Raw genomic sequence first — 14,813 nt, 5'->3', positions numbered from 1 at the left:
GCTGCTTGCTTTACTAAGGAACTCATTGCATTATTGTGGCATGGCTTTGCAGGTGCAGGCACCTCATCTAGAGGCATGCGTTTGGGGAGTCTTCGCATGTCTGTGTGTATGAGATGTGTCAGCAAAGTGCACCTCTGCTGGTGTATGTGTGTGTGTATGTGTGTGTGTGTGTGTATATGTGTGTGTGTGTGTGTGTGTGTGTGTGTGTGTGTGTGTGTGTGTGTGTGTGTGTGTGTGTGTGAGACAGATGCGGTTAGGTCTCACAGGTCTGGGGTCGGGTGGGGGGGTCACAGCTGAACGCGCCCATCTGCTGCAGCTGGCCAGTAGGAGCTGAGGGAGAAGGAAAGAGAGCGAGAGATGCTCAGGTCATTAACAATGTGTGCTAGAAGTGGTTGGCTGCACACAACAGCTGGTGTTAAAGACTGGCCTAGTCTAGCAGAGATAATCAAATCTTCCTAATCTCCCACCATTTAACTCTCTCTTTCACACACTCTCAGTGCACTTGTGATGCTTTGTGGTGGTAGTTGTTTACTGTAAAGTAAACTTTACAGTCATAAAATAAACATGGACAAGGGGTGAGTTGCTTCACATCCCATTCTGTCGATCATGTCCCCCTGTTAAAGTGACATAAATTCCCCAAAAATGGAAGATAGTCTCTATAGTGGCACTTTAGTGGGTAATGAACAAAGCAGGAAAGGCATATATTGTTACTATTTAGTGTTATTGTTGTAAAAATTCCTTCAGCAAAACAAAATGTGTAATCAAATCTTGTCCCTTCTACGGGATGGCTGTGCGAGCTGCTTCGCTGGAAAGAGAGTCCCAGCCCGGAGAACAGGACTCTCTGGGAGAACCTGTGTACTATCCGGAGGTTTCTGAGCCTTCCACAAGCGGACAGGGATCTGGTGTATGAGGAAGAGTCCCGCCATCACCACAGTGAACGGCTGCACACTGTACTACACTTACCCACTGACCCTCAGGTGAGTTTATGAAACATCAAATTGCATACAAAAATGTGTGACAAAAGAAAGCAATTTAATGTGACGTTTGAACTACTTGATGGTCATATTTTGAGAAATGAAATGTTCCTTGATTCCTCCCGCTCAAGAAAGGCCAATTATTAAACGATTGTTTTTATCTTCTATAACTTTCTGTTGTATAACTTTCTCTTCTATAACACAATTTATATGCCCACATTTATATGTCAAAAACAGTGTTCAGAGTTTGTTCCACAAGTTGGTCCAAACCTGTACATGTTTTTTATTATTATTTTCAGTACAAAAGAAGATATTCTGAAGAATGTTGGTGACCAAGCAGTTGGTGGAAGCCATTGACTTCCATAGTATTTTATATATATATATAAAATACTATGGAAGTCAATGGCTACATTCAACTGTTTGCTCACCAAACATTCTTCAAAATATTTTCTTTTATATTGAACAGAAGAAAAAAGCTTGTGCAGGCTTGGAACAAGTGGAGGGTGAGTAAATGATGACAGAATTTTATTTTTTGAGTGAACTATCCCTTTAAAGGCACAGCTTTAAAAAGTCTGTTAAACACAAAGAAGGTCCAGTAAAATGTCATTTACCCATTTATTTTATTATAATTTTTTTTATTTGAATTTTTTAAAAAATTATTTCTAAGTTTTTGTCCATTAAAAAAAGGTCTATTTAATTCTAAGAGAGAGGGTATATTTGTACAAGAAACCTTGATTAACATTAAAAGTAAAAATGTATAATTTGAAAAAGTGCATAAGACTTAAAGGAAAGAGGAAAAACTATTTTGAGTTCTGCAAAAATGTTTTAAGCACAATTCTCTTCATATCATATAAATGTGTTCATTGTGTACACTTATTTGAGGCTTCAGGTTTAATATCAGCCTCATTCATGCAGCATTCCTGCCAACATCTAATAACCTAGCACACCCCAACCTCTTTAATCTCACACACACACACACACACACACACACACACACACACACACACACACACACACACACGGACACACACACAGAATTCCAAATAACATGCTACTGATTAAATGGACTTTCCCTTATGCCAGCCAGGGTCATTATAGTAAAGACTGTGGACAAACACTTTACCAGTATTAACATAGACATGCATTCATACACAGTACGCACACACACATCTACACACTAATACTTATATGTAAATACTTACACACACAAACGGCATACACATAAATCTACAAACACTTGGATCAATGCTTTCCACCTTCTTTTAACCTACTCTTCTTTCTCAGCCTGCCAGTAAAGCATTGCAGTTTAATTCACTCACAATGATTGCTGTTTATTAACATTTATTAACTTAAGTTGAGCAGCCGTATTAAGATTAAGTTCTAACAAATGATGACAGAATAGCTTTCTGTTACTGTCTTAGCCCATTACGTCTCTTTCTCTCTTGCTCGCTTTCTCTTTTATGTCAGTGGAATAAACAGTCTGTTGGCAGCATGTGTGTGTGTAAATATACTCATTTATGTGTTTTGGGCGCAGAAGGAAATGCCCCATTAGGACACACCCTGACAGACAGTGCCACCACAGCCCTGATATTAATAATTACAGGAAAAGAAGGAACACACACACAGACACACATATATGCACATACACATACGCGTAATGACTCCTGGGATTTCACTACAGTAAATCTCTTTAGTAACTCCACACAGCTTTGACCATGAACTCTTGTGCAATATTGATCATAAACACATACATATGTTGAGGACAGTCAGTGCATTTACCAAAGCACCATGTTGCTAAAAGTATTTGTACTAGCCAGGCACTTTTTCTATTATTTATATATTTATTCATTTGTATTATATATATATCATACAGGGCACATATTGCTGTATTTATATTCATACTGTTATGTATTATGTATATATCATACAGGGCACATATTGTTGTATTTATATACACACTTATATATAACAAAAAAAAAAAATAAAAACAAAATAAAAAAATAACACAAAATACACATAATATAAAACATTCTTTCTAAATAAATATTACTTTTTTTTTATGTGATGTAATATTTTGGTGCTTTTTGAGACGTTTACTGACAGTGAATATAGACTAACAACTAAAAATAATTTATTTATTCTGATTCTGTATCTATTATACAGAGCACATATATACATAATAAAAGAAATAATAAAAATACAATATAAGAAATACATAAATTGCAAGATTTTGTGCTGTCAACATGAAAAGGCTAAACATGAGCATGCATGTAACTGTTTGCGCATTTGTGTCCTGTTTTTTTTTTGTTTGTTTTTTTGGTAGTAGTAGTAGTAGTTATAGAAGTAGTAGTAATGAGGCTCCCTCCTCATATCAAAATACCCAGCAGCCCCCTCGGTTCCAGCCTGCCTGCCAACACAGCACATGCATCCCAGCTGCTTATGCAGACACGATCATGTTAATGAATGAACACACATGCAGCACATACATGTATACAGTTTATTTAGCAGATACCACCTCAGTGTGACTGACAGAATTCATTGATGTATTTACTTAACCGTTATAAGATCATCAAACATCACTCAATAATCCAGAACAAGTCCTCCTCTGGTTTTAACCATGAAATTCTGTAACATTCACATGTCAAACAAAAGAAAACAGGATTTGTGTGCTCTCATAAGACAAGGTGCAGTAAGACAATTTTAATAATATTAAAAGTGTATCTTGTCATTACCCATTTAGAATAGATTTTGACCTGAAGAGAATACGTTCAATTTATATTCATTTGTATAGAGCATAAATAATGAGCATAAATATTTTTCTAAGGTTTTCTAAAGAATATTTGATTTTTGAAAACAATTCTTGCAATTTTCTTTTCTTTCTTTCTTTTTCTTTTCTTTTTTTAAGCACTCCATGACAGGTCCATGTGAGCCCCTGGGTGCAGCTCGCCCCACCTTAGGGATACACTCACATTAACACACTCTACATGTAGATGGCTGACCTGGTCCCACGTCGATTTCACGCTGTTTCTGCAGTGCTTGTGTATGGTCTTAAGTGCCTCCCTTTACTCATTTGGCAAGACATTTCTTATGAATAATTTCGCCTTTGTTTTTGCGAAATTGGATGCTGCAGTGTGCACTGGAGTGCCCTCTAGACCCTGCCATGTGGATTGGGACCCCGATTGAGTGCTGGGGTAGGAGGGGTAAGATAATTGTAAGATCAAGTTTAAAAAAAAATAAATAAATAAAGTCAGAATTCTGAAAAAAAGTCACAATTGTGCGATTTAAAGTTACATTGGGAGATGGCACATTTGCTAAAAAAAAAAGAAAAAGGAAAAAAAAGTCAATTTTGAGATCAAATTATTTGTTTTTTTCTCTGAGGCAGTAACAGGCTTACATACTAGGAATAGTGAGTAATGTGTGAGTAAATTTCTTTTAATTTTCTGGATTGCCTAAACTCTACAGATTCCCAAAAAAATATCAAAACACACACACACACACACACACACACACACATGCATGTACGTGACTCACCCATTCCTGAGGTATTGCAATGTGGTGAAGAAAAATTATGATGCACATGATAATTGGAGAAGGTGAAGTCATGCACAAGCAAACCAACAGAAAAGTGTCTTTCTCATCATTACATATTTATCTGCCTGTTAATGGCATCTCCAGTGGCAACACAGCCCTCTTTAATCCTGCCTCCTTCCCCATGAGGGCTGGTCCTCATTAAGAATCAACTTAATTTTTTATGTTCTATAACTCTTTCATACTTCTTCACCATAATTTGCCTTAATTTGTGTTTAAAGGGGAAAAAAGATACTTTTTCTTAATGCAATGAACTCACAGACCCATCCCAGCTTGGAATTAGAAAAGAAGCGATGGAGATGAATTATGAAAAGGCGTGCAGGGAAAAATGGCTCTGTGTCCAAATGTGACTCTTGTGGTTGGGAAGACGTTGTTTAAAAACTGAGAAGGTGAATGAATTGGATGGTGGAGGAAATCAGAGGTTGGCTTTATAGCTAAAGCAGGGTTTTGAAATGGAGTCACTCCTCTGACTTGGCAGAAAAGCTCTTCATTAATGTCAACCATTAGAGCACAGGAACAGGCATCTTAGACTCTTTACTCTGAATGGGCTATTGGAGGACTCACTCCATCTCTGAATTTGAAAATATCTGATAGGATGCCAAAACAATGGTACACTCTAAAAAAAAATGCTGGGTTAAATACAACCCAGCGCTGGGTAAAATATAGACAAACCCAGCGAATGGGTTGTTTTGACCCAGCAGTTGGGTTACTGCACAGATGGCTGGGTTAAACATTTAACCCAACTGTTGGTTGAAAACAACCCAATCACTGGGTTTGTCCATATTTTACCCAGCACTGGGATGTATTTAACCCAGCATTTTTTAGAGTGTATGTACCGTAAGTGCGCAGAGTCGTTATTTAATGTTTGTGCTGTGCATTTTAAAAATATGTCTTTGGAATGTACCTTAATTGTTCCCAGAATTTCATAAAATAATATAAACAACAAGCAAACATATACAGGATGAATGGGTTTGTGAATGTTTGTGTGGTCTCTTTAGCCAAGCTAACGGGTATTTTGCACTGTTATGCCTTGTGGTCAATCTAGTTATTCACCATCTTCAAACTTCTTTGACATTTCTTTTTCTTGTCCTTTCTTGTGGCCTCTGTTTGTTTCTCTGAGACATGGAAAGTAATACATTATGGAGAAATAGAGAAGAAAAAGAATAAACCTACACACTTCCTGTAAAGCGCCAGCCCAAAACAGCCCCCACAAGTGAAATCGGAGCAATTTCATGGTCTGGCCTGCCCTCAATATTATTTAAAAAATACCCTGTTATTATTTAGGGAATAGAGAGAGAGCAGGAGAGAGACAGAGAGAGAGGCGCATGACTATTATCTTTATGTAGGTCCTTTAATTTTAATGCACCGCAGATTTATAGCTTAGCATTCCAGTGTGGAGGCACTGGGCACCCCACCCTGGTCATAAACTCAGCAGGACAGCGCCACAGACTTCGATAGCTCAGCTGTGACACACTGCACCTTCTCCTGTATTAGAGTTTTCCAGATACCTATTTTTTTCCTCTTACTAAATAGCCTATCTGCTATTTACTCCCAATCCTATATTACCACTATTTTATACTCTGTCCCCCAATCCCCCTTCACTTCTTCTCCCTATTCCTGTTTTGGCACCCACAGTAGAAGAAAATGGCAGATTTATTGAGAAACATATGGAGGGTCTGAGAACCTCTGTTAAAAACAATAGTGCAGTTCTGTTAGTCTGCTAACTTGTTGGAAAATGTTAATGATTATTCTGTGTTAGTATAAGACAATAGCATATGAAAACAATCTCACATCTCATGTCAAAGTCAAAAGTGTCATTTCTTGCTGTCTGTGTTTTTGCATTACTTTTACTGTTAAATTTAGCTGTGCTAACAGGGATGGAATGTATCCCTGTCAAAATGACAGATGAAACCAACTTGCCACTATACTTCAAATGGTTGTTTCAAAACACATCCCTTCATAATTCATAATTCAGATTCTTTTGATGTAATTTATTTTGTTTTGGTGTGTATTTGTTCAGCTTCTTCATCTGTTGAGTTTCATGTGGTTGATGTGTCAGTTCAGATGCTGTTAGTTGCCTTGATGGTCTCAAAACATAATGCAATGACAAGATATTTAATCTTGTGGAATTATTTGTACAATATGCATATTTAAACAATCATAGCCTGCAGCAGTCTGGTTGGATTTTTATGTGAGTTGATCACATACTCAAGTGCATAGAGGACATTAGCTCTAAGAGACATTCATTGAAAAGACACTTTGAAGCAGTTTTTCAATTATTCCATACTGCTGACGCTTGTTTATAAGTTTAGGAAAGAGATCACTCTGGCCCAACTAATAACTTTTCAACTTTCTTACCAGGCACTTCACAGACAGCCAATGCAGCCACTGAAGGACCACTCTCCCATCCGAGAAGAACCTGTTCCTAGTTCTGGAGCTGAAGATAACCCTCAGGCTAATGCAGGTTCAGGCAACAGCGGAGGGGTTTGCAACATCACAAAAAAACCTCGCTCACGCACCAAGATCTCTCTGGAGGCACTCGGCATCTTACAGAGCTTTATCCAAGATGTGGGCCTCTACCCTGACCAGGAAGCTATCCACACCCTTTCAGCCCAATTAGATCTGCCCAAACACACCATTGTTAAGTTCTTCCAGAATCAGCGTTATCATGTGAAGCATCATGGCCGACTAAAGGAGCTTGGATCTGAGGGCGGCGGTGTAGACGTTGCTGAATATCGTGATGAGGAGCTGCTCTCCAGTTCAGAGGATGCGGAATCCAGTGAAGATGGCCATGAGGACATCTACAGTGGGCATGAAAACGCACCAGCCAGAGCAGCCAACTCTGTTTCAACTCCAGCTGTTTCATCAGGCCTGGATGAGAAAAAAGACAAAAGCCTGCCTCTGGGATCAGCCAGACCCAGCTCCCTGCCCCCATGTGGTTCATCCCCAAGTCCCCGAGATCAAGCAGAATATCAGAGATAAAACAGTCTCAACAAAGACTATACTGTGGGTGGGGAAAGGCAAGGAGTGAGCACTTAACAACTATTCTGTAGTGGATGAGAGAGTGTTGCGGACAACTTAGAAACTTTCTGACAAAGACACAGTGTCCTCTGAGGACCTGTAAAAGGCAAACCAAACCAGACAAGATCTGCATTTTGATTAAGGTGGCAAGTAAAGTTTTGTTATAGAAAAATCTGTTGTGATCTACTTCTGGCCTCATACCTCACAAGTTACTTACAGGGGTGGCATGGTACGGAAGCAAACCCTGTGGCGTACTACAAGGAACGAATTTGGTTAGCTCAACCCCAAGATGTCACAAGCATTCAAACTTGCATGCTAAGAATGTCAAGAAGGCCAGTCTTTGTGTTTCATTTTTAATCTGAGAGCTGGGGGTCTCTCGCAAAATACCACTATCCATGCCCCCTCTTTATCTCTACAGGGTTAAAATGGCAGGGACAGTGCTTTGGATGAGCCAATGATCTCCTATAGGACCTCAACAACATCACTCCTGTCCGATCTGGGAGCCTAGTGGGCGGCTGTGGCTGTCCTCATCTTCCCCTCCATGATGGGGCATTCTGGTGGTCACCAACTGAGGGCTGTGCTTGACTGCTAAAGCGGTTGGTTGAGTTGGAGGTACAGATGAGATCTTGAGTATACACATCAGACCATCCCAGGAACCCTACTATAAACACATGTGGTGTGCTGAAAGGTCCACAGTTAGCCCAGTGGCGCTTTTAAAGACTATGCCATCCTTCCCAACCACAACTGTCATTCCAAGCAGTCCCACACAGTTCAAGAAATCACTGTTTTACCCCCACCACCCATGCACACCCAATACAGACTGTGCAATCAGTCACTCCTGTCCAGTGGTTGAAGGTTTGCCTTATACAGATATGTTTAGATCGTAAGTTTCATTCCAGTTTTGCTCTCTCTACATTTAAAAGACAGTAAGAATAAAACATAATTGGCAGGAGAACTGACTGCTATGGACAGATGGACAAAGGTGAGGGTGCAGTCTGCCTCTGCATCTGCCTCTTGCTTAGTGGAGAACCATTTCCAGCAACTGCGCTTATTTGGAAGTGTGGTAGTCTTTCCCTCTTCCGTCACCTCCCATAGCTTTCTCTTTTACTGACTGATGCCTACAATGTCCTGATTTGACCACACTTGCCCACACCCAATTCCACAGCACTATTTATTGCTATCTTCACCCTCAATTATTATTGTTATTATTGTTATTATTGTTATTATGGTTGTTCTTGCTGTTATTTTTAGTTCTGTTTTCATGGTCTAATATCAGCTTTTGGCTTGCAGCAGATGTTTTGGTAATGAGAGACGTTGTGAAAGAAAGTAGCACTGCCAAAACAGAGAGGAATGAATTGGAAGCAGTTACTGAAGTTACTGAGTGAATCATGTGATATATCAGCATTATGTGCTTTTCCAAAGAGAACAGCACTTGGCAGATGAGATGTTGAATATTAAAACAATAGAAATAAGAGGAATCAGTGGAATTTATATGATCTTTTTGTGCATAAGATGACAATCCTTCTTTTGAGCCAATCAGAACTCAGCAAGCATTCTGATTAAAACTTTGATCAGCGTAACTTGAGGCAACATGGCCACCTGTTGCAAATCATCCATGACACCGTGGCAACACTTGTATCCAGGGTTCTGATTTGTTTTTGAGAATCAGCTGCTACTTGCTTTTTCAAAGGAAATAGACAAAATATTGTCTAACCCTTTTTTGTTTCAACCCTTTTTGTCTATTACAAATGGAAATATTTTGTTTCAAATCTTTAAGTGAAAATGCTGTGGTTGCAATACTGTAAGCATGTTTCTTTCTATTACAGTGTCCACACCTGTAAATCTCATAAGGTTTAGGTGGCATTCCTATCACAAGCATAATCTTATCAATATAACCTCTATAAGTCATTTTCTAATGCAGTGATCATTAAGCATAAGCTTCTCACTTTGATGTCTCTGAGGTCGAATTGTATGTATATAACCTTGAGAAGTCATTTTCTAATGCAGTGATCATTTGTACCTGGTTATGATTTCACTGTGCCCATGCTGCATTTCTCACATATTTTCAAGTAAAGACCAGACTAAGGCATCAAGGACTAGAGCTCTCTAATAAGATGTGCAGGAATTATGTGAATTAACATTAGACTATGTTGTGCGTCACTGCTACACACCTCTCCAGAGAGATTGAACTTCTAGGCCTGTTCACACCGGGACGAATTTCCGCACGCGCGCGATATTCGCCGACGTTTAACGCCTCGTGACTAAATTCGCCAATGTAAGTGTGCACACCGACGCGAAAAACGCCACGCGTAAAAGCGTCATTTTTTCAAAAAACGCCTCGGGTTCGTTTTTTTGGGTTTGACGCACCGCGTCAAAAACTATACGACCAATGAAAATGGCGCTTTTGCACACACGTGTCTGGAGCTTCTGAAGTTCACAGTAAAACACAACTTGGGGGCGCTCAAACACAAAACTGTCTTGCTGAGCACACATACGTAACGGCGAAGAAGATATACGCCTAGCGTCTACACTGCCGGGAAGAAATAAGACGAATGCAAGGCAAGATGAATGTATCTGGTCTCGTTGGTGTCGGAACACAAAGAACTATATGACAAACGCGACAGCGATTACAAAAATCTGATAAAAGAGAACTAGTATTTCTAGTATTTCTGTTTTACATTAAGCGCCATCTAATGTCAGGGAATGAATTTGCATGTTCACTCGGCTCACTGTGTGAACACAAAAAACGCGTTGAAAAACGCTGCGAATAACGCGCGCCGATATTCGTCCCGGTGTGTACGGCCCTTAAGGCAGCCTTTGTTCACACCGGGAAATTTCGCGCGCGATATTCGCCGACGTTTACTAAATGTAAGTGTGCACACCGACGCGAAAAACGCCACGCGTAAAAGCGCATTTTTTAAAAAAAAAAAAAAAACGCCTCGGGTCGTTTTTTTTTTTGGTTTGACGCACCGCGTCAAAAACTATACGACAATGAGAATGGCGCTTTTACACACGTGTCTGGAGCTTCTGAAGTTACAGTAAAACACAACTTGGGGGCGCTCAAAACACAAAACTGTTTGCTGAGCACACATACGTAACGGCTGAAGATATACGCCAAGTAGCGTCTACACTGCCGGGAAGAAATAAGACGAATAGAGACTGAATGTAGAGTTGCTGGTCTCGTTGGTGTCGGAACACAAAGAACTATATGACAAACGCGACAGCGATTACAAAATCTTGATAAAAGAGAACTAGTATTTCTAGTATTTCTTTTTAACTTAAGCGCCATCTAATGTCAGGGAATGAATTTGCACCGTCAGCGAAAATCGCTTGGGTGTGAACACAAAAAACAAAAAAAAAAAAAAAAAAAAATTAGACTATGTTGTGCTTCACTGCTACACACCTCTCCATAAACATCTAACCACCCTTAGACTATGTTGTGCTTCACTGCTACACACCTCTCCAGAGAGATTGAACTTCTAACCATTTTCTGTCCTATTTACCCATCTGCATCATTGGCTCATTTCAATTTCACTCTTGCTGTTTGTTTAATTGTTACCTTGTCTGCATTTACCCAAACATGGGTGATTATACAGACCTTAAAAAAATTACAATTACTGTCAACAACCTTAAAAGTCTGTGATTATGTGATTTTTCTTCATGTTCACTGACAACAGTCTACAGTCTCTGAGGTTATTTCAACCTCTTACTAGTCATTAAAAACCCAATAATATTAACAACAACAAAACATCATCATCCCCAATAAGTCAAAAAAAACACTTCTTCTTATCATCAAAAAGTAAATGGAACAAATGTTGAAAGTTGCTTATCATATGTTGCATTTGATAATGGAAACAGCTATTGAATGACAAGACACACAATCTACACTGTGAAATCTTGGATACCTGCAGGTTTTGCAAAAGCTCTTTAATAACACGGTAGTGATTGATTGCTTGATCTATACCTTACTTAAGCCTGCCAATCATTTGCCAAATTTGGAGGCCTATACCGCCCCTTTCATTACACTCTGAACATCTTCTCCAAATCCAGCCACCCTGCCGAGTCTAGATCAGCTGGAGACAAACACTTCTGATGAGTCCGTCCCTATACACATCCCAAATTATCCTCATAAATGATGAAAGCATGTGCACACATGTGTCTGTGTGTCCTAGACTGGTGTTTAACCTACCATGGGGGTGGCTTACCACTCAGTGGGAGCGAACAACCACGCACTTCTTTTCCTCCATCACCTACTCCTCTCTGTCTTTGTCAGAGTTAGTGGCAAGTGTGATGCCGAGGAGAAACAAAGAAGATTCCAAGAGTCCCTGATGAGCACTAGGTCAAGGTCACTGCCCAATTATCCATTTCTTTCATTCTGTCTTTTCAGTTTCCGTACCATCCTATCTGTTCCCTCATTTTCTCGTTCACCAGGCGGGAAAGTAATCGTTGTCTCCCATGCTGTGGTGTCGAGGTTAAGTGGAAGTGATCATGTCTCCTTGTGGAGAGGCTAGTTCCTTGAGAGGCAGCAGACTCCCGGAGTGGCATGTCTGAGAAGTGTTGTGGTTAAGACGAAGGCTTGGTTTGACTCTTTAGTTTAGTCATTTGTTTGGTATCTGGTCATCTACAAAGCCACTATAACATTACATTGACTTTCAAAAGATTTGAATGGAAAAGCTGAAGGCCTCTAAGGCCACTTTCTTATTTTTACATACATTATTTAGACAATTAGATTTGGATAACCTGAACTTTATAATTTATCACATAGATATGAAATTTACAGGTACACAAGAATGTCCTTAACCAAAAAATAAATAAATAAAAGGATCATAATTATTTTCAGTACCCCATGGATTTCTGAGGAAGGTTTTTGTTCATCTTGCTAATGCTTTAGTTTATCATACAGTGCCTCTGAACTAAGCACAATGCTCCAGTTCTTTGCTTCGGAGATGACAAAATTAAATGATCGCATAATTTTCATAAGTTTTCATCATTTTTGTACTCATAAACGCCTACAATGTGAATCAGGATTGCCACTTCTAATTTCCTTGTCAATCGAATGCATTGTCATTATCACTAAGTGATAATTAACTTATGTGCATCATTTGGCTTCTTTGTATGACAAAGTTGTTGTTGTTTTTTTTTTTTAAATGCTGTTGTTTTAATAAAGAGCATTCAAGGAAATGGAACGTTTGCGTGTGAGTTTGTTCTACCTGCAGACTGTTGACTAAACTGGGTGGTCCGCAAGTCAAATTGCTTTATCCTTAGTCCACATTATGGTCACAGAAGTTAAAAGGAAGCTGTGACTAATGCACAGTGCTATGTTGTATTGAGAAGAGGGATTAGAAGTGGAGTCAAATGAGTGGAAAGAAACAAAATACAGTTTCACCTGTACATTAAAGCAATCAAACAAACCATAATAGAAAAGATGTTACTGGAAATGACAATGTAGCATTTCATGCTTATCCATTTAGGAGAATTTGAATAAATAAATCACTTGATACTGCAATCTAGTGAGTAATATTCCAGCACATTGCTTCAATGTCTGTCTGAAGTGTTTCTATAAATCAGACTTGCATAAGTAAATTCCTTAGAATCGGACATTATTAAAAATATCCATTTTGTCCCAACTGAAAACAAACCTGACTTTCATCTGAACACAATAAACAAGAATTACACTGAAGAAAAGTTCCCTGCATCAGTAATTCCACACCTTATTGCATTTTACAACCTGATTGCTGCAGGCTTTTTTGCATTCATTCTATTGTGTGCTCTCTTGGGCTTATTGTAGGTTATGAAATGCACATTTACATACAAGTGATAAACTTTCACCGGCATTAAATCCACTGAATTGCCTCAGCATATATGACAATTTTTGTTATCATTTATTATTCTGTGCAAAGATAAGAATTGCTTTAATTATGTGAAATCCCATCAGTCCCTTAACCACACGTGGCCCTTGTCACCAAAGCCACAGCTGAACTCAGAGTCCTCTCTCTGGCCACCTGCCAGGCTTCCCTCCTTTCCATGGTTCCCTTCTTGCAGTGGTGTCCTCTGGTTTTCATTCCACACCAGCCCTCCAATCTCCTAAATTGAACTTATTATTTGCTCAATTGGCTTGCTTTAACCCTTTCTCCCCCTCCAGGTTCAGGCCTGTGTGTCATTAGCCAGAGGATTTTTCGGTCATAGCGAGAGCGTCGGGAGCTGGAGGGGTGTAGCTATAAACCCATGGTCCCTGGCAGGATTTGCAGTTGCATCCGCTGGAAGAGAGTCAGCTCATTCTATGAGCGCAGTGGAGCCAGACCACCCAGAGAGGGATGTGTGGCCCAGTTTGTTTTCTGGCTGATGAATTTTAGTCCCAGCTGATAATTTTGGCGACCTGGATCTTTCTCTCTCTTTCCCTGCTCATTCATTCTCTGTCTCTTCCTTTCTGACGTCAAATAAAATCTGTATGAAACATTTTAATGGCCATCTGTGTGTGCTCTTTATCACATATCAATAGGACAGGGTTCTATAACTTTATGGATACCATCCAATATCAAATGATAAGAATATAAGTGCAGTCTTAGAGGTGTCATATAAGTCTTCATAAAAATATGTAAAAAACGAATCCAAGCACTTGCACTTTGCTTGAACATTGGAGTCCTCAAATACTGCATCCCCCAGTGAAAAGAATGCTACCCATATTAGAGACTTGGGAAAAACAAGGCAATTACGGGAATCAAGCTCTTAAAAAAACTATGTATCTCGTAGCAATTTAATACATTTTATTATTATTATCATTACTATTATCATTTGAAAAAATTATATACAATATGAGCACAATGGATAGTAAGATAAACGTATAGCTGAAGCCACTACACAAACACCCCCTTATTTGTTTGTTTGTTCTTCTGATTGAAATATTTTTGTGATTGGTATGTAAAAGTTCTAGTTATGTAGATATATATAAACATTTTTACCTGGAATTAAATGTATTATTATTATGATGAGTATATTATTCCATATTTATATATAATGTAATTTTATACATATGCATGTTTTAGGTATTTATTTAGCTCTAGGTATTTATTTATTTATTTATTTATTGGTATTTTATTTATTCTGTACAATTTTAGACTGCTGTGTCATAATCTGAAAACTCACTTTGAATGGTCACTTTTTTTGTGTGTCAGATTGTCTCTTCCTATCTAAGAAGGCAGTTATTGGACCGAATAAGCTGTGAGACTAGCA

General features: G+C 38.9%; 1 protein-coding gene across 5 annotated transcripts in view; it reads left to right on the top strand.

The window, feature by feature from the left end:
- LOC109063348 (DNA-binding protein SATB2-like) overlaps nt 1-9,292 on the top strand; it is a 48,824-nt gene extending 39,532 nt beyond the window's left edge. For all 5 annotated transcript variants that reach the window (XM_042763901.1, XM_042763900.1, XM_042763902.1 and 2 more), the window contains 2 exons: nt 783-977; nt 6,924-9,292. In XM_042763901.1, coding sequence (XP_042619835.1) covers nt 783-977; nt 6,924-7,544 — 816 coding nt within the window. In that variant the 3' untranslated portion in view covers nt 7,545-9,292. The remainder of the gene's footprint in view (nt 1-782; nt 978-6,923) is intronic.
- The last annotated feature ends 5,521 nt before the right edge of the window (nt 9,293-14,813 follow it).

This window comes from Cyprinus carpio, chromosome A9, assembly GCF_018340385.1.
Source record: "Cyprinus carpio isolate SPL01 chromosome A9, ASM1834038v1, whole genome shotgun sequence".
Lineage (NCBI taxonomy): Eukaryota > Metazoa > Chordata > Actinopteri > Cypriniformes > Cyprinidae > Cyprinus > Cyprinus carpio.
Note: the sequence above shows the minus strand (reverse complement) of the source record. Positions and strands in the feature narration are given on the sequence as shown.